Raw genomic sequence first — 20,568 nt, 5'->3', positions numbered from 1 at the left:
GGCTATCATATTGCCCAGGTACTTAAACTTGTCCACTGTTTTTAACTCCATTCCTTCAAAAAAGATTGAAGGGAGGTGGGGGGGAAGCAAATCCTGGTGCAGGCTGAAACAGTACCTCAGTCTTTCCTAAGCTGATGGTCAAACCAAAGAGGCGAGTAGCTTCAGCAAAGTTGTTGACGATAAGCTGGAGATCGGATTCCTTGTGTGCCATAAGTGCACAGTCGTCAGCAGAAAGGGCTTCAAGAATGAGCCTCTCAAGCGTCTTGTTTCTAGCATTCGAACAACAAAGGTCAAAAAGTGACCCATCAAGCCTGTACTTTATATAGACTCCATGGTCCAGGTCCCTGACTGCGTGGCCAGCACACACCCTTGCTTCACACCATTGGATATCTCAAATGGATCTGAAAACTCACCATTTTAAAAAATGAAGCCAGTCATGACATCATGGAAAAGGCGTATGAGGTTGACAAATCTTCTTGGGCAGCCAAATTTTAACAGGATAATCCACAGGGCTTCTATGTTGACGGTGTCAAATGCCTTGGTCAAGTCTATAAAGACGGCATATAGATCCAAGTTCTGCTCTGTGCACTTTTCCTGGACCTGACAAACAGCAGAGATCATGTCAATGGTGCTGTGGTCTGGATGGAAACCACGCTGTGCCTCTGGTAGGTTCTCCTCTGAGATGCTGGTGATCAGATGGTTAAGGATGACTCGAGCCAAGATCTTCCTAGCAGTAGAGAGAAGGGAGATGCCCCAGTAATTTCCACAGTCAGCTTTATTGCCCTTGTTCTTAAAGAGCAAGACAACTGTGGCATCCCTAAAGTCTTCGGGCATGTCGTCTTCTTCCCAGATGCTGGTCAAAATGCTGTGAAAAGCTTTGAGTGACACGGGTTGTGCTGCCTTGAAAATTTCAGCAGGAATACCGTCCATCCCAGGGGCTTTGCCAGAGCTAGTCTGGCTGATTGCCTTTTTGACCTTATCCGTTGTAAGTGGCAGGTCAAGACTGTCTATCGTGGGTTTCTGAGGGATCTGATCTAGGGCCGCAGAGTTGACAATGGAGGGCCTTTTTAGAAGGTTGCTCAAGTGCTCTCTCCACCTATCATTGATGCTGCTCTTCTCCCTCAGGGGGGCCATGCCATCTGCAGACAGGAGTGGTACAGCACTTAGCTTTGAAGGTCCATTTACAGCTTTGATAGCACCAAAAAACATCATGGAGTTCTTGGTATCAGCATAATGTTGGACTTCATTAGCTTTTCTCTCCCACTATTCATCTTGCATTTTGTGAGTGCAGTCTGCACCTGCCTCTGAAAGTGCTTGAAATGGTCATGTTTGAAGATTGAGGACTGGTCGTTTGACCATACCAAAAATTCATTCTATTTTTCCTCTAAGATCTTCATGATGGTCTTGTCATTTTCGTCTAACCAGTGTTGGTGAACTCTCTTTTTTAGTCCTAGTGTCGACTTAGCTGACTCCATCAGCAGGGTTTTGAAGTGGTCCCATTTTTGTGTTGGGTCTCCAGTCAAGGGTGCATGGGATGTGAGCACGTCATTAAGGCAGGCTGTGAATTGCTCACGATGACCAATATGCTGCGGCTTCCCAATGTTAAAAGAAGGTCTGACAACCTTGGGCTTCTTGCAGTACAGTGCTGTGATGTGCAGCATAAGGACAGATCTGACAAGTCTATGATCAGTCCAGCACTCAGCTCCCTGCATGGTCCTAGTGATCTTAACATCATGCATATCCCGCCTGCAACTGATGACATAGTTGAGGGGTGGCCAACCAGTTCCAGATGAAGAGCCACAATAGCGGTGGAGACAGCATGAAGAGCCAGGGCAAAGTTGTTGAGCAAAAAAAAAAAAAAGCAGCACCGGGGGAAAATAGGTGCTGGTACATCTGTCCCAGGGCATGGCTTTTTTGGGAGTGGGAGGCAGGTCTCAACAACTTTGCCCTTTATAATGAAGATTGCTTATCTCCTAGTGCTGGAAGGGACCTTGAAAAGTCATTGAGTCCAGTCTGCTGCTTTCACAGCAGGACCAAGTACCATTCCTGACAGATTTTTGCCCCAAATGTCCTCCTCAAGGATTGAACTCATAACCTTGGGTTGAACAGGCCAATGCTCAAACCACTGAGCTATCCCTCCCCCCAAGCTGTTTTGAGTCAGGGGTCACTGACCCACAGAAAAGTCAGTGGGGCCACACAAGTGAAATGCAAAAAACCAACCCCCCCCCCAAGCCTCACTAATGTGGCCCCAGCTGTGCTAGTGGGAGCAGGGTGCTGGGAACTCGTGGAGGGGGGTTTGGCCAGTGGGAGGGAACAGAGACAGCTGGGACCAGTACCTGGTGATACTGGGTCTCAGCAAGCACACTGGCTGCTCTTCCTTTCCCCTCCTCCAGGCACTCTCCCCCCCCACACACCACTCTAACCCAATCCCTCTCACTTTCCCCAGAGCCAGGCACACATCCCCAACTCAGTTCCTATCCCCTTCCTCAGAGCCAGGCACAACCCCCCAAACCCAATCTCCCTTCCCTTCCCCAGAGCCAGGCACACACCCCCAACCCAATCTCCCTCCCCTTCCCCTTCCCCAGAGCCAGGAACACCTCCCCCCCAACCCAATCCCCAGACCCAGACACCCCCCCAACCTAATCCCCCTCCCCAACCTAATTCTCGGGTTGCGGAGCCGCCGCTACAGCCATGTGCCTCTCACCAGGCCCTGGGGCATGTGCGCTGAGAGGCTGGCCTTGAGACGTGCTGCCTGGGACGCCATGTGCATCCCCCCCAACCGAATCCCCTTCCCCTCCCTTTCCCCCAGACTAGAGCCAGTCAACCCCTGCCCCTGCCCCTGCCCCTGCCCCTGCCCCTGCCCCGCTCTAACCTAATTCTTGGGTCCTGGAGCTGCCACTACAGAGGTGCGTCTCCCTCCAGGTGACATGCGTGCTCTAAGCAGCTGAAATGCTATGCGCACCCTCCCCCCCCCCCAACCATATGCTCGGGTCCTGGAGCCAGATCCGTGCTGCCACCGCCGCTACCATCACGTGCCTCCAGGACTCCGTGTCCACCCCCCACCCAATCCCCCTCCTCTCCTCTCCCCTTCTCCAGAGCCAGGCATCTCCCCCCCACAACCCAATTCCCCTCTCCCGCTAACCTTATGCCCAGGTCCCGGCACTGCTGCCCCTGGAGCTGATGCCACTGGCTGCACTCAGAAGCAGGCTGCTAGCACGTGCAGGCTGGGATACTGTGTGCAACCCGGCCTGCATGTGCAAGGTATGACATAGTGTGCTTGGGGCCACGAGTGGAATGGCGCAGGCCGTGAGCATGCATGCGGCTCACAGCAGCTCAGCCGTGAGACTGGCTGACCTGAGCGGTTCCGTCCAGGTTCTGTCAGGAGCCGCGAACCACGGGTTGGCCACCCCTGACATAGTCAATCAGGTGCCACTGTTTTGATCTCGGTGCATCCTTGTATTTATCGGTTTGCCTCAAGAGAGGGTTGGTAATCGTCAGGTCATTTTCTGCACACAAGCTCAGCAAAAGGAGACCATTTGCATTCATGTTACCAATGCCATAATGCCCCAGCACCCCTTTCCAGTTTCTATAGTCCTTGCTAACTCTGGCGTTGAAGTCACCCAACAGGAGAAGCTTGTCTCTAGGAGTTGCTTTCGCAAGACGATCAAGGTCCTCATAGAAACTCTCTCTTGCTTCATCGCTGCTGGTGAAAGTGGGGGTGTAAGCGCTGATGACTTGATGTGATGAGAGGGGTTGAGGAGGAAGCGGAACTTGATCAGACGCTCACTGATGCAAGTTGGTAAGTCAGGAAGCTGGCGCAGAAGTGATGTCTTAATGGCAAGTCCCACTCCATGGATTCTCTCTGCATTTTCTGGCCTGTCTTTCCAGAAAAAGGTGTAACCTCCTTTTGATTCGCAGATGGATCCTTCCTCTGCAAGTCTGGTCTCGCTCAAGGTGGATATGTCAGTGTTATAGCATGCCAGTTCTCTTGTTATGAGGGCCGTTCTTCTCTCAGGCCTCATAGTATTCTCCCTGTCCAAGAGGGTGCGAATGTTCCATGCTCCAAATATCTTTCTTTTCAGTGTTTTTCGACTGCTGTGAGGGTAAAACTGCCAGCATGCTGGCCAGTTTGGTTGGGACAAGCAATTTTTGGGACACCTTTTCTAGTCTCCTCCCTCATTTGAGGGTGAGCAGTGCTACTCCTAAAAATGCCTGCTCGGTCGCCTGTGATGTCGCCGAACTCCTCTGTTGTCCCGGGATCAGAGTCGGACGACCAAAGTCCAGAGGCTGCCTACGTGCAGGTTTGGGACTACTACTCCCAGGAGTCACCTCCACCTGTTGCTTCATCTCTCTCCCCCATCGCCGTAGGACTTTGAAGTAATTTTTTATAAACTGAAAGAGCTGAGAATGTGCAAAGAACCTGTGCGATAAAATGTTTAAAGTGGAAAAGCCGTTGCAAAGGGGCAGTTCTACTCTCTTGGCCTAAGAAGCTTGATTCCAGTGATACGAAAAGTCGTCATGGCTGGAGACTTCCTAGGCTGCAGTTGATGGCCATGGTGTCTTCAGTGCCTTTTCATGTCCTTTGCTCTCTACAGAGCATTGCAAAACCACCTTCCTGGTCGTTGGATCTCACTGTTGATCTCATCCACACAGTCCGCCGGAGCTGACTTCGCATGCTGGGGTAGGCAAGTCCCTATCTCACTGAAGGTCTCAGACCTGTCGGCTACCCTCAAGTAGCCCGCCTGTCAAAGCGGTTTATCAGGGTGTGGCCGCTGCGCATGTTACAGCTTCTTGAAGCCACAGGTGAGAGCTGAGTGCCAGGTGGGGACCAAAGGTGCACGAACTGCCCCCAAAGAGACATAACAAGTCCCCACACCAGAGGTGCTACCTCTCTCTGGGCACCCCAGATACCCCCACTCTCAAAAGGTAAATCCTAGAAATATGGATGGACAGAATATTATAAGGTATTTTTTTCTTTTTAGGAAAAAATAAGCCATTTAAAATGAAGATGCTCAAAATGTAACTGTTTCAGTATAGATGAGTTCATACAAGTATTTTCTTTGTTTGGATACAAAACTTGTTAGAGAGAAAGTGAACTTCTGAAATATAAAGGCAGAAATTACCTTTGAAGATAAGTACCTGTCTCACTAATGATTGAATGGTTAAAAGCCAACACTTTAGCTTTATTATAATATCAACACCAGTTTACTTGCATATTGATTTATATTTTATATATGAATGAATCCCAAATGTCAAAAATATCAAAATCAAGTCAGTATAAAGTGCTGGTTTTATATTATGAAACAGAAAATGTGTGTCTTTTTTTGCTGCAAAATTCTAAATTGTTTGATTTAGTTTTGCAAACATTCAGGGGGAACTGGGCCAAGTTTTCAGTTTTGGGTTTTCATGTGATTCTAGACTTCGTTATAAACATTCTCATATATGTACTCTTGACACCTTCAAATTAATTCTAATTCAAGTCATAAGCATTGTTTTTTCTCAAAATTACTATTTTTCTTGAATGACACCTTTTGTCTGTTCTCTAGGCTCTTCTTGGGGAAGTAACTACTCACCGTCAGGCTGTTGAGAAAATGGCTGAACAGCAGCAGAATAAGTACCTGGGGCTTTATTCAATTTTACCTTCTGAACTCTCTCTTCAGTTAGCAGAAGTGGGACTGGCCCTGGTAACTATACATGATCAGGTAAAAACTTGGCACTATATAAATGATGATACTCTTCAAAAAGACAGTAACTGAATAAAATGTGATATTCCAAGCGTGATCATACTAAAACTCTCCAGCTAAAGTATGTTTTTCCTCCCTCGTTTTGCAGTAATGTCTTCCTCTGAAATACATATGTATGATTAGTTGATTTGCTTCTTACTGCTACTGTTTTTGGTAGATTCAAGCCAAAGAGAAGGAAGTTCAGCAGAGCAAAGCATTAAATCAAGAGTTTGGTCAGAAAATCCAGGTGATAGCAAAGGAATTAAATGGAATTCTGTCCAAGCTGAAGGAGAAGACAAATAATATAGCACAAGCTAAAATAGACCAAAAGGTAAGAAAAACACTCTCTTTAACCTCTTATACCATGAAATATTCTGAATGGGCATATTCCAGCTCCCAAAGGGTATGTTTCAGTCTTCACCGAGAAGTCTGGAGGTGTGCCTAACGTAGTGAATACAAGCAGAGAGAGGGTAAGTTTAGAAGATAGGATACACAAAGAACAAGTTAAAAATCACTTAGAAAAGTTAGATGTCAGCAAGTCACCAGGTCCTGATGAAATGCATCCCAGGATACTCAAGGAGCTGATAGAGGAGGTATCTGAGCCTTTAGCTATGATCTTTGAAAAATCATGGCAGACAGGGGAGATTCCAGAAGACTGGAAAAGGGCAAATATTGTGCCCATCTATAAAAAGGGGAATAAGAACAACCCAGGAAACTACAGACCGGTCAGTTTAACGTCTGTCCCAGGGAAGATAATGGAGCAAGTAATTAAGGAAATCATATGCAAACACTTGGAAGGTAATAAAGTGATAGGGAATAGCCAGCATGGGTTTGTGAAGAACAAGTCATGCCAAACTAATCTGATAGCTTTCTTTGATAGGATAACGAGCCTTGTGGATAAGGGAGAAGCGGTGGATGTCATATACCTAGACTTTAGTAAGGCATTTGATACGGTCTCGCATGATATTCTTATTGATCAACTAGGCAAATATAACTTAGATAGGGCCACGATAAGGTAGGTGCATAATTGGCTGGATAACCGTAGTCAGAGAGTTGTTGTTAACGGTTCTAAATCCTGCTGGAAAGGGATAACAAGTGGAGTTCCTTAAGGGTCTGTTTTGGGACCCGTACTGTTCAATATCTTCATCAATGATGTAGATATTGGGATAGAGAGTACGCTTATTAAGTTTGCAGATGATACCAAACTGGGTGGGGTTGCAACTTCTTTGGAGGATAGGGACATAATTCAAAATGACCTTAGCAAGTTAGAGAAATGGTCAGAGGTAAACAGGATGAGGTTCAATAAAGAGAAATGCAAAGTGCTCCACTTAGGAAGGAACAATCAGTTCCATACATACAAGATGGGAAGCGACTGTCTAAGAAGGAGCATGGCGGAAAGGGATCTAGGGGTCATAGTGGACCACAAGTTGAATATGAGTCAACAGTGTGATGCTGTTGCAAAAAAAGCAAATATGATTCTAGGTTGTATCAACAGGTGTGTTGTAAGCAAAACTCGTGAAGTCATTCTGCCGCTCTACTCTGCACTAGTTAGGCCTCAGCTGGAGTACTGTGTCCAGTTCTGGGCGCCACATTTCAAGAAAGATGTGGAGAAATTGGAAAGGGTACAGAGAAGAGCGACAAGAATGATTAAAGGTTTAGAGAACATGACCTATGAAGCCAGGCTTCATGAACTGGGCTTGTTTAGTTTGGAAAAAAGAAGATTAAGGGGGGACATGATAGCAGTTTTCAAATATCTAAAAGGGTGTCACAAGGAGGAAGGAGAAAATTTGTTCCTCTTGGTTTCTAAGGACAGGACAAGGAGTAATGGGCTTAAAGTGCAGCAGGGGAGGTTTAGATTGGACATTAGGAAAAAATTCCTAACTGTCAGGGTGGTCAAATATTGGAATAAATTGCCAAGGGAGGTGGCGGAATCTCCCTCTCTGGAGATATTTAAGAACAGGTTAGATAGATATCTGTCAGGGATGGTGTAGACGGAGCTTGGTCCTGCCTTGAGGGCGGGGGGCTGGACTCGATGACCTTTTGAGGTCCCTTCCAGTCCTATTATTCTATGATTCTATGTCTGCACTACAGCACTAATTCGAACTAACTTAATTCGAATTAGTTAATTCAAACTAAGCTAATTGGAACTAGTGCATCTAGACCTAAAAACTAGTTCGAATTAGCATTTTGCTAATTTGAACTAGCATGTCCACATTGAGTGGACCCTGAACCGAGGTTAAGGATGGCCGGAAGCAGTGCCGGCAGGGCATCAGATTAGGACTTAGAGCATGGAGCTGCTGTCTCAGGCTAGCCGATGGCTGTGCTTAAAGGGTCGCGACCTCCTCCCCGGACTGACAGTTCTCAGGGGTTCCCCGCTCACTTGTCTAACTCGATGAGGGACAAAAAAGCAGTCCTGGCTTAGAGTGCCCTGAATGCCCAAACTCGGCACATCACAGCACTCGGCCATCAGCCCAGCTGCACTTGCCGCAGGCTGCCATCTGGGGGGGGGTCAATCGGGGGGCTGCAGGAGAGCTTCCACCCCGAGGAGCCCGCAGAGCCACCCCAGTCCTCCCCATCGGGGGTTCGTACCCCATTCCTGCCTCACCTCCTTCCACTTACTCCTCCCTAGCCCCCCTTCCTGATGTACAAAATAAAGGACACGTGTGTTCAAAAATAGAAACTCTCTTTATTGAACAAAACTCTGGGAGACTTGGAAAAGAAGGTGGGAGAGGGGAAGAGAGAGGGTGGGAGAGGGGAGGGCAACTAAAATGATCAGGGGTTTGGAACAGGTCACATATGAAGAGAGGCAAAAGAGACTGGGACTTTTCAGCTTAGAAAAGAGGAGACTGAGGGGGCATATGATAGAGGTCTATAAAAGCACGAGTGGTGTGGAGAGGGTGCATAAAGAAAAGTTCTTCATTTGTTCCCATAATAGAAGGGCTAGACACCAAATGAAATGAATGGGTAGCAGGCTTCAAACTAATAACAGAAAGTTGTTCTTCACAAAGCAAATAATCAACCTGTGAAACTCCTTGCTGCAGGAGGCTGTGAAGGCTAGAACTAGAACAGAGTTTAAAGAGAAGTTAGATAAATTCATGGAGGCTGGGTCCATGGAGTGCTATTAGCCAGGGGATAGAAATGGTGTCCCTGGCCTCTGTTTTGGAAGGCTGGAGATGGATGGCACGAGACAAATGGCTTGGTCATTGTCTTCGGTCCATCCCCTCCGGGGTAGCTGGTGTTGGCCGCTGTCGGCAGACAGGCTACTGGGCTAGATGGACCTTTGGTCTGACCCAGTATGGCCGTTCTAAGCTCAGGGCTCAGGGTTGGGGGTCTCACTGGACCACCTTGATTTTCATGCACATCTGCTCCTGGCAGCTATCCTGCCCTATGGCCACTTTCCTGTGCCTAGTGCGGAGGTTGTGGATGAGGTCCACGATGTCCGCACTAGACCAGGTGGGCGCCCGCCTCTTGCGGCCCCGGGCAGGCTCCTGGGAGCTGGCAGCCTAGTCCCGGGAAGAGGCGGAGGGCTGGATGGCAGCGGGTGGCTGGCTCGTGCCGTGCCAGGTGCAGGGTCTGCTGGCTGGGTGGTGGCAGGCTTGTACCTGGCACGGGCACCGTATCCAGCCCGTGCCCCTTTAAGGGCTCCGGGGCCGGGAGGGGGGCAGACAGGTTTCCCTGGTGGTGCCCAGAGTGGCCACCAGGGCAAGCTGGGGAGGGCTAGCCTCCCACTAGTTCAAATTAAGTGGCTACACAGCCCTTAATTTGAACTACTTAATTCGAACTAGGCGTTAGTCCTCGTAGTATGAGGTTTACCTAGTTCGAATTAAGCGCTCCGCTAGTTTGAATTAAGTTCGAACTAGCGGTTTGCCTGTGTAGTGCCTATGAAAGTTAATTCGAACTAACGTCTGTTAGTTCGAATTAACTTTGTAGTGTAGACACACCCAAAGAGCTGAATGGTGAGTTTGCCTTATGCAGCCTTTATCCATGCTGGCTGATGGTTCCCACAAACTCTGCACATGTGCACATACAGGGCTGCCCCCAAATGCTTCCCATGGGAAGAATTGTGAAGTGGGTAAAGAAAGACAGGAAGCAGGCAAAGTTGTCAGGCCAAATGTAAATCACCCCAGTCACTCCCAGTTGGAGCTTCATGACGTAACCAGACTGTCCCTTTCTTCAGGCTTCAGCCGTGACCAATCCTTGATCATGCTGATTAGTACCTTTCTCAGAGAGTAGTTCCATGGTGCTCAGTGTGCTGCTCAGAGAGAGGGTGGCACAACCTGGCCCTTGATGCTCTTGCTGGGATGCTGAGGCTATTACACATTATTATGCTCTCAAATGATCATATATATATTAAAGAGCTGCAGTTAAGTTTATCACAGGATATTGCATATTTTTTAAAAACTACACTAAGTTTAGATGGACTTGGTCACTAGCTTGAAGTGAGAAAAGTACTGCACACATAGGAAAATTCCGTCTCTCTCCCGTGCACTTTAAAATTTTGCCTCCCATATATATTTATCTTCTGTAAAGAGTAACTGAAATACATCCCACTGAAATTGTCCCAGTAAAATCAATTCAATACATTTTCCTGTGTTTTCAGCATTAGATGAAAAGTTTTTGCATCATTGGACGTCCAGTAAAATTTGCACAACTATATGTATCTGTTAATTGTGAGACAAGGTTGGCTTTGTTCACAGCAGTGCTAGTTTTACTTTAATGATGAAACAATGTCTGTAATATATACGGAATACAAATTAGTTTTGAATATATCAAATTATTCCTAGTTGTTCCACTTGGAATTTTAATGAATATAAATTCTTCAGCTTTCAATACTGCAGTATGTGCATTTACAGTACAATGGTGTGTGAGTGTCAATAGGCAGATGTATATCTATGAGTAGGCTGATTAGCTATGTCACTTTTATGATGCCATTTAATGAAGTTAACTTAGCAGGATCCATTACCACCCGATTTGCACTCTAATTCACCTCTAGCAAGATATTCTGCACATCTGAATAGCTTTAAAGAGATATTATTAAAAATAAAGATTATCACTTGACAGAGAAATGTTTCCTTTCCTCTTGGATTTGTCTGCATCATAGATGAACAATCCAGAATACAATTTCCTCCACAATAAAACTGCTTTGAGGAGCAGCATGGACAATGTTCAGTCCTGGACCAGATTTTGTCTTTTTTGTGATTTGAATAATAGTAATTGTGAAGGGCACCTTCAACTTTTTACATGAACTTTGTGCCACCAGAAATGATCTATTTCCAGCATGATACCAGTAATATTTTTGCAGCCTTGAAAGGTTCCAAGAAGTTGCTGTGTGAGGAAAAGCTCTTTTAGGTCTTTTTAAATAACTTTTTCAATGGAATAGGTAACATTTCTTCTCCCCAATTTTGTACAAGAAGAATCATAGATAACAAGGACACCTGTCTTTGAATGTGTAGGGATACATAAAACAATAAAACATTTCCAATATATTTTAAATACAACCACACAGCGCAAAATACCTTACTGTCTGGTATGTTAGACAGCGTTATGGACACTTATTTAAGTTGACATGCATAATGCATGGCTTTTCCTGTTGTTGTAGATCTCTCCCAATCTCCTATATCATGTTTATTACCATACTACACCATTATGTAAAGTGAAGCTTATTTCTGCCTAAGAGATCCTGTAAAAAGATCAAATTGTCTAATGCACAGCTCAGACTGATACTATTAATAGTAAAAAAAACCATAACACTCTGGAAATATTGATATTTAATGACATATTCTGAATTATTCATCAAAGGTTTCTTTAATAGTGATCAATCCATACCCTCATAAGACCAACCCCAACCTTCATCATGACAACAGTGAGTTTGACCACTTAGTTTTAAACAGGACCACAGTCAGTAGTGGTTGATGTGATACTTAGGACTCAGTCTTCTGGTGGAGGAAGGAAAATGTTATCCATCTTGTACAGGAACACTGGGAAGAAACATCAACACCAATATTGAGGCGATTTTCACACATTCTACTGTACAGCCTTTTTTTTTTTTAAGAAACATTATGGGCATGCTGACAAAATAGAAATAGAACAAGCAATGGACACTTTGGAAAGTGTATCAAAATCACAATCAGGACTGTTAAAAACCAACTCCCTTCTTTCTCATTGATTGTGTAAATAAAATGCTCTCTCCCCATTCTAGATCCTAGGTGAGGAATTGGACAGCTGCAATATAAAACTGGTGGAACTGGATGCATCTGTACAAGATTTTGCAGAGCAGAACAACCAACTGGCTAAACAGCTGGCTAACAGGATAGGAAAACTGACTGGGCTACACCAACAGACAATTAGGCAGGCTGAATACAGAGCAGCCAAACTCAACCAGGTATGGTATGAAATAATTTCATGTGTTTCCATTTAGAGGCTTCCAAGAATTCTGATTGACTTTTTTGTATAGTTACATAAAAACATGATTGTCTCTTGGAATTATTTGTAATGTGTATATATTCAAGGCCAAATTCACTCCTTGTGGATGGGCCTTAGGCAGAAGTAAGTCTACATGTATGAATCATGGCCAACTCAGGAGGGCAGAATAATTCTGACTTGAAGAGATGCTGATTCAGCACCTTTGCTAGAAAAAGTGTCAGCAAAGTTCCTATGAAGACCTACACAGATATTAAAGCTGCCTTCCAACAGCAGCACACCCAGTGCAGTATACACCTCCTCCTCTAGAATTAAATCTTCCTGGTGTAGTTCCTACTTTATGTTCATTTGGAGGGAAGTTGTAATGCCCTGCAATGTGGGAAGAGAGCATAGCTGGTATACAACTATAGAAAAGTCTAAAAATAACATTCTTAAAAATGGTCCCAGGCAGTCTGTCCTTATTCAGCAAAGCACTGAAACACATGATTTGTCCTATTACCTTGAGTATTCAGAGTCCAGCTGTGCACATGCTTTGCTAAATTCGGATCAGTACAAGCAATTGAGCCATAGAAAAAGAGCCTAAGAAAGCAGGTTGAGATACCATATTGGCATATTAGTGTTTAGAATAGCTGAGATAAGAGTGAGGGAAGGGACTTTTTGTGGCTATACATAATTTAGATATATCACAAGTCCCATTTTCAGAATGCTTTGAGAAGATTTTACAGAACTAGAAGTGGTATTCTTTTCCATTACATCTGCAAGTAAGGTTTTTTTTCCCAAAGTCAGAAATGTCTGTTAGAATATTTTTCAATTTCAAAAAGTGCTTTCTGAAAGAGCTATTTGTTATATATTTTAATTAAACATAGTACAAAACACAGGTGAAAACTCACTCCCCACACCAAGAAGCTTACAATTTAACTAGTATAGACAAACAATACAATTCAGATAGACAGGGTCTGTTTCCATTCTCATAATGTAGATCCATTGATTTTCAGCAGTTATTCCTCTTGAGTAGCGCATCAGATGTATAATGCAGTTGCTAACCAGAGGACAGTGTATTAGAAATCAGTACAGTTTTTGGCTTTGTATTTTTAAATAAGCATACTGCTTTTCTTCTTTTGGAAAATTAACATTACTAGGTGAGTTAGAGAAAGCAGGTTTTAAATAGAGAGGCAGAATGTGTGGGATCGCAGGTGGGAAGAGACACATAAGGGCAACCTAACATAAGGCACAAAGATAAGAATGATAGTAAGTAAGTGGGAGACTTGAGCGGAACAAGAAGGGAGAATATATTCTTGTGTGACAATCTTAGACATGCACATCCACCCACATCTACCCATCCTCATGTGTCATAGTTTTTTAGTAGGAACATTCACAAAATAGCTACACCTGCATTCAGAGGTATAATTAATCTTCATAATGTGAAATATTTTTGCTAAATTCAATAATAATATTAACAATAAGAAATAATTAATTGTTGAACATGTTTAAAATTACCCTCCATGACCAAAAAAAGGTAAATTAATTTACTTTTGCCACTTTTTAAAACATGTTCAGAGTCCTATTGTGAAGAATTGATTTTAAGGTTTAAAAACGGTTGTTTTTATTTTCAGGCTGCTTCACACTTGGAAGAATACAGTGAGATGCTGGAGTTTATACTGAAATGGATAGAAAAAGCTAAGATCCTAGTGCATGGTAGTATTACATGGAATTCTGCCTCCCAGCTTCGTGACCAGTTTATGGCATATCAGGTGAGTACACGAGCTACAAATTTCAAGAGACAGTTTAGTGTCCATTTGTAACATTCTGTTCAGGATACCCAGAACTGTAAGCCACTGTGTTACCCCTCAGCTTCAACAAGTCAGAGATCAGAGAAGGGATGTTAATGGTTAACTGGTTAACCAGTAGGGGCTGGAGCACCCCACCTCCCACCTGCCTATCAATTTAACTGGTTAACCAATTTACATTCCTATATCAGACTGCATGTGTCAGTCCCAGGCCACACCAGTCTGTCAGCTTTACCAGCAAACCTCTGAGACTTTGCCAGTCTAAACTTTACCTTTCTGATAACATACAGTGAATCCAGGTTCTGCCACAAACAGCTCTCTACCATGTCCAGTTCCTTGCACTGGACATTCATGTTTGCTGCTTCCAAAAAGACAGAGCACACACTAGCAAGTTACTTTAACTGAAGACTCACACTTTAATTCAGTTATAAAAATACTGAGATGGGTTATAGAGAAACTGAGACTAAATTTACTAAAAAAGAAGATAAATATAAATGATAACTAAGCAAGAAAAAAGTGACAGGTATGGTTATAAACAAAACCAAAATTTAATTTTAGGAAGTTACAGTGTTTGCCTAAGCATTTTTCTTAATTACATCAAGTTACCAGTGTACCTAGCCCACCAGACTAGGGGATCCAACTTTCACAGGCTCAGAGGGTATGTCTACACTAGCCCCCCAGTTTGACTAGGGAGGCTAATGTAGGCATTCGAAGTTGCAAATCAAGCCCGGGATTTAAATATCCCTCGCTTGATTTGCATCTTCCCGGCCGGTCGCCATTTTTTGAAATTTATAAGTCCGGACTAACTGCCCACGTCTACAAGCGGTAAGGACCTGGTAGTTCGAAATAAAGTCCTAGTTCAAACTATCTGTTAAACCTCATTCCAGGAGGAATAACAGGTAGTTCAAACTAGGGCTTTATTTCGAACTACCGGGTCCCTGCCGCATGTAGAAACGGGCAGTTAGTCCGGACTTGTAAATTTCAAAAAATGGCGACCAGCCGGGAAGATGCAAATCAAGCGCAGGATATTTAAATCTTGATTTGCAACTTTGAATGCCTACATTAGCCTCCCTAGTTCGAACTAGGGGGCTAGTGTAGACATACCCAGAGAGTGCTATGCCCTATGTCTATAATTTATCTATTTATTTATTTTATTTAAATATTTTTATCCCGCCTTTCTATTTAAAATATTCAAGGCGGCTTACAAAAAAAAAAAAAAAAAAAACCACAATACAAATATATATAAAAATTTAAAATATGAGATCCCAGAGGGACATAACCAGGTAAAAACACATAGAGAGGAGGAACACACACATACAAATTCAAACATTAATAAAAGTACGAATAAAAAGAGTGGCTTTAGCCTGATGCCGAAACAACGCTAGCGTTGGTGCTATGTGAATATCCCGAGGAAGAGAATTTTAGCCTGGGAGCAGAAGCTGAGAATGCCCTGTTCAGCATAGATGTTAATAAGAGATAGATAAGAAAAATGTCTTTTTGTTCCCTTTATATCTCTTGAAGTCCATTGTCTTGGCATCAAGAGCTGAGAGGGCATAATCAGGAGCAAGTGGGAGGAGGGAGTCAGTAGGCTCACACGGAGCAGAAGTGGCAGCCACGTGTTTAAAGTTGAACACATGCTTAGATGTTTTCTTGAGTCAGTGCTTAAAATGTGGTGCTTAACTCTGGTGATGCGGTTCTTCCATGCAGACCATGTTTGAGGAGTCTGGAGAGATTCATGGTGATCTTGAGTCTATGAATGAGAAGATAGAATATCTTTCCAGCATTTACTGTACTGAAGGAATGACTCAGCAAGTGTCAGAACTGGGGCGGCAGACAGAAGAGTTACAGCAAATTATCAAACTGCGGCTCCAAAATCTCCAGGATGCAGCCAAGGTAGTTGAAATGCCCTTCATCGCTGGCTGGCAGCTGGAATAGCAGGTCACAACATTATGTTTGTAGGAGTGTCAGCAAAACAGGTCATCTGTGGTTTATAATGTGTTTGTCCTAGAAAAAGAAATGGAACCGATATTGTGCCATTTCTAATAACTTCAAACTCCTGGCCTGTGGGCTATCTCTAGCTGGAGCAATTGCACACTCTGGCCTGGAAGAGAGGGGAGGGCTGTCGGTTACCATTCCCCAAAACTTGCCTCTTCCTGTCATTTCCCTACCTTCTCCTCCCCCATGGCACCCTATCTACCAAGGATACAGCTTCGAATATTACCTGGGGGAGCTGGTGTGGGGTAGCAGCAGTGGTCATCAACACACACACACACACACACGCACAAAACAGTGACAGGAGCAGTGGGGAAGCGGAAAGCAGCAGACTGAAAATTGATCCAGCCAGGGATGGCTTGTGAGCCCAGAGTTTGAGACTCCTGTTCTAAAGGTTTCATCCAGTTCCTACTGAAGTTTATGGGAGTCATTCTGCTGATATAACTGGGAGTCGGATTGTGACAAAAATGTAGAGTAAGGTTTGCATTTCCAAATGGGTGTACTCAGTAGAGTGTGCACTTCCACATGTATCATGCTTCAATATGCAAACTCCTTAACGTGTGTACATACCAGAATTTACATGTGTTAACCATACCTACTGCACGTGTATGAGGGATTTGCAAAGTTAGGGCAGGACACATGCAAAAGCGCAGAAGCATTTTTTACTACACCCATTTGAATAAAAAACCCCAAACAATTTCTTTTACAGATGGAAAGTGGCTCTCTCAGATTTATTTTAAGCCAAGAATCAAACAGGAAACTGCTGTACAGTAGTGTAGCTTTCTAGAACTGGAGAAGGTTTTCCATCATAATTACAGTGTTTCTTCTGATGTTGACAGCTAGTACAAAAAAGATACAAATTGATAAATATGGAAAAATTATGTAAGTTCAGTTAAAGGTACGGCAGATAGCTCTACATTCCCTGGCTTTTTCTAGTGATCCTTCACTCATCAGTGGGTCTGAGCTCAGCAGTCATATATTGCAATGTAGCAGATATTCTGTAATAGTTAAGCACAGTAAGGTGATAAAAAAAACTTTTAAATAACATCTGAGGTGCAAAACATATTAAACCACAAATGCTCATAAAGTCAAGGCTGATTTTATTGTTCATGGAACAAATCAGATACTGATCTCAATACTTAAAGTAATAGAAGTGAATGGTATAATTTTAAACAAGTCCAGATTGAAATTATTTGTGGGGACAATGTCAGTGTCTTGGAGACCTCCTTTTCCAATCTAGCTCAGGGTGTAATAAGAGTAAAGACTTCTTGATACTCCCCGTAACTTGTAGTTTATACTGAAAAAAACCTGGTGTTGTGTGTGGATTATAGTGGATACTATAATACCAGACACATCTTTGGCCTTCATTTCTTGTTTGCTTGCTTGTCCCTGACTTTTGCAGGATATGAAGAAATTTGAAGTGGAGGTGAAAGCTCTACAGGCTGCTTTGGAGCAAGCCCAAGCTACTCTCACCTCTCCAGAGCTTGGACGTTTGAGTCTAAAAGAACAGCTTTCTCACAGACAGGTAAAAGGGTTAAGCCACAAAGATAAAATAGAAGAGAAATGAGCAGCTGTAATCACTCAGGCTGCCCATGGAATAAGGCACTACTTACCATGAGGTAAAGTGTTGGAAGACAGCCTCAAATTACCCATGGGCATGGAGAAAACAGGAGAAAAATGTTACTTAGAAGGTTGTTTCAAAGGTAAAATGCTTCACGGGGCTATTCCTCAGTTGATGTGGCTTGTGAATTCATACCTAGTTTAAGGCTGTGCCTGAAGTAACAATCTACCTAATAATAATAATAATAATAAAAATAATATAATAAACATTGATATAGCCTATTCCATCAGTAGATCTCTAAGTGCTTTATGAAGAAAGTCAGCATTGTTATCTCCATTTTCTAGATCGGGAAAAAACAGACACAGAGAAATGGAGGGACTAGTTTGCCCACCCCCAAAAGTCTAGAGTAAATCAGGAGTAGAATCCAGGTCCTGAATACCAGTCTGTGGTTCTATCTATTAATCATCTATGCCTCCGTAGAATAATAGAATAGGAAGAAAACTTGAAAGGTCGTCTTGTCCAGTCCTCTGCATTCATGGTAGGACCAAGCACCTTAAACCATCCCTGACAGATGTTTGTCTAACCTGCTCTTAACTCCAATGATGGAGATTACACAAACAAGAAGTTTATTCCAGTGCTTAATTACCTTGACAGGGCATTTTTCCTAACCTCAAACCTAAACCTCCCTGGCTTCAAGTTAAACGCATTGTTTCTTGTCTTGTTGTCGGAGGCTAAGGAGAATAAATTTTCACCCTCTTCCTTGTAACAACCTTTCAGATAATTGAAAACTGTTACCATGTTTCCTCTCGGTCTTTTCTTTTCCAACTCCAGTTCTTTCAGTCTTCTCTCTTTGGTCATATTTTCTAGACCTGTAATCATTTTGTTGCCCTTTTCTGGACATTTTCCAGTTTTTCCACATCTTTCCTGAAATGTGGCTCTCAGAACTGGACACAGTACTCTAGTTGAGGTCTAATCAGTATGGAGTAGAACAGAAAAATATTTTCTTATGTTTTCCTTACAACACTCTTGCTAAAGCATCCCAGAGTGATATTTTTTTTCTCCCAACAGTGTTACACTGTTGACTCATATTTAGCTTGTCTTCCACTATGACCCCTAGATCCCTTTCTGCAATACTCCCTCCTAGGCAATCATTTCCCATTTTGTGTGTAAGTAATGGATTATTTCTTTCTAAGTGTGGTACATTACATTTGTCCTTATTGAATTTCATTGTATTTACCTGAGACCCTTTCTACAGTTTGTCCAGATAATTCTGAATTTTCATCCTATCTTACAAAGCACTTGCAACCCCTCCCAACTTGGTAAATTCCACAAATTTTATAAGCACACTCTCTCTGCCATTATCTAAATCAGGGGTCTCCAAACTACAGCCCGCGGGCCGGATGCGGCCCGCGAGGCCCTCTCATCCGGCCCGTGGAGACCTTTTTGTCTGGCCCCGCCTTCTTCCGCGTGCCGGCGAGATTATCCCTGAGGCGCTTGAGTCCGAGCATTGGTGTCAGCGGGAGAAACGGATTCGCAGGCGGCTGCGCGAGGCCCCAGCGCGCGCACGGGACAGCAGGCAGCCCAGGTCAGGGACGGCTCCGCGTGCCGCTTGGCCGGGCGGGCGAAAAAGGGGGGTCTCGAAGGCGGGCTCCGATCAGACCTGGCGGCAGAGGATCGCGGGAGGCTGGACGGAGGGGAGGAAACCCGACGGTGGTTTCTCAGGGGCTAGGAGCGAGGGGCTACTTCTCCGGGGGCGGGGCTGAGGAGCTGGTGCCCATTGCAGGAGGCGGTCTGGTTGCTGTGGCACAGCCTCTGGGTGACGCTGTGCCGTGCCTAGCACGCTGCCCTGGTCCCTGCAGTGCGCCCTGAAGAAACATCCCTCTCCCTTCCACGTCTGGTCTCTCTCATCCACAACCCAGAGTAGCACCGCCCTGCCGGGTATCAGTCTGTGGGAGCGTTGGGCACTGCTTTCCAACTTCCTTTACCAAGTGATAACGTGTCTGCTTTCAAACCAGCTTTTCCCATTAAAATGCATGCCCCTTGTTCCATGGGGCTATGTTACAAATTGTCACCTCATTCCCTGCATGATAGGAGAGCGATCACATCTCTTCAAGTGTGAGTGTCTTAGGCTGAACATATTGCCAGGATTATGTTGCTTACAATTGTCATCACATTGCGCAGGTGGAAATGAGTTCTCAGCAGTTTCCCCGTTCTGGAGCCCTCCTGCAGGACTAGGACAAGCACCACCCCCAATTTCAAACAGTGATTTCTAAAGCCAGAAATGTCTGCTATTTTGGCATCCAGGAAACAATTTCACCATTCACACTAATACAGGTGTTCACGTGTAGTGTATCAATGTGTTATTAAATAATAACTGAATAAAATAATATTAAATAAATAATTAAAAACAACATCCATTTTTTGATTGTTTTTTATTTGGACCTCAAGTGTGTAGTCGGCCCCCAAACTACTGTTTGATAGTTAATGCGGCCCTCGGGCAGAAAAGTTTGGAGACCCCTGATCTAAATCATTGAAGATATTGAACAGAACTGGTCTCAGAACTTATCCCTGTGGAAACCCACACATTATGTCCTTCCAGCATGACTGTGAACCACTTCTGTTATGTACCCACTATCTATGTGGTAGTTCCTTAGTTTTTTAATTACGTCTTGCAAGACTATCAATAGCCTTACTAAAGTCTGGATATACCACACTTATCATTTTCCCTTTTCCACAAGGCTTGTTACTCTGTCTGTAAAAGCTATCAGGCTATTAGATAAGATTTGTTCTTGACAAACTCGTGCTGACTGTTACTTATCACCTTATCATTTTCCAGATGATTGCAAAATGATTATTTAATTTTTACTCCATTATCTTCCCTGGCTCAAAAGTTAAGCCAAATAGTCTTTAATTCCATGAGTTACCCTTATTTCACTTTTTATAGATGGGCACTATATTTGCCTTTTTCAGTCTTCTGGAATCTCTCTCCACTTTCATGATAATAGCAAATGGCTCAGATATCTCCTCAGTCAGTTCCTTCAGTAGTCAGTATTCTAGGACGCATTTCATCAGGCCCTGGTGACTT

The 20,568-nt window shown here is 43.9% G+C and overlaps 1 protein-coding gene across 12 annotated transcripts in view; it reads left to right on the top strand.

Annotated features, from left to right (window-relative positions):
* Nucleotides 1-20,568, top strand: part of SYNE1 (spectrin repeat containing nuclear envelope protein 1) — a 488,224-nt gene that overhangs the window by 300,823 nt on the left and 166,833 nt on the right. For all 12 annotated transcript variants that reach the window (XM_075924456.1, XM_075924455.1, XM_075924462.1 and 9 more), the window contains 6 exons: nucleotides 5,547-5,702; nucleotides 5,902-6,054; nucleotides 11,923-12,105; nucleotides 13,757-13,894; nucleotides 15,638-15,823; nucleotides 17,325-17,447. In XM_075924456.1, coding sequence (XP_075780571.1) covers nucleotides 5,547-5,702; nucleotides 5,902-6,054; nucleotides 11,923-12,105; nucleotides 13,757-13,894; nucleotides 15,638-15,823; nucleotides 17,325-17,447 — 939 coding nt within the window. The remainder of the gene's footprint in view (nucleotides 1-5,546; nucleotides 5,703-5,901; nucleotides 6,055-11,922; nucleotides 12,106-13,756; nucleotides 13,895-15,637; nucleotides 15,824-17,324; nucleotides 17,448-20,568) is intronic.

This window comes from Pelodiscus sinensis, chromosome 3 (assembly GCF_049634645.1).
Source record: "Pelodiscus sinensis isolate JC-2024 chromosome 3, ASM4963464v1, whole genome shotgun sequence".
Taxonomy (NCBI): Eukaryota; Metazoa; Chordata; order Testudines; family Trionychidae; genus Pelodiscus; species Pelodiscus sinensis.
The sequence above is the reverse complement of the archived record's forward strand: the minus strand, read 5'-3'. Positions and strand labels throughout refer to the sequence as shown.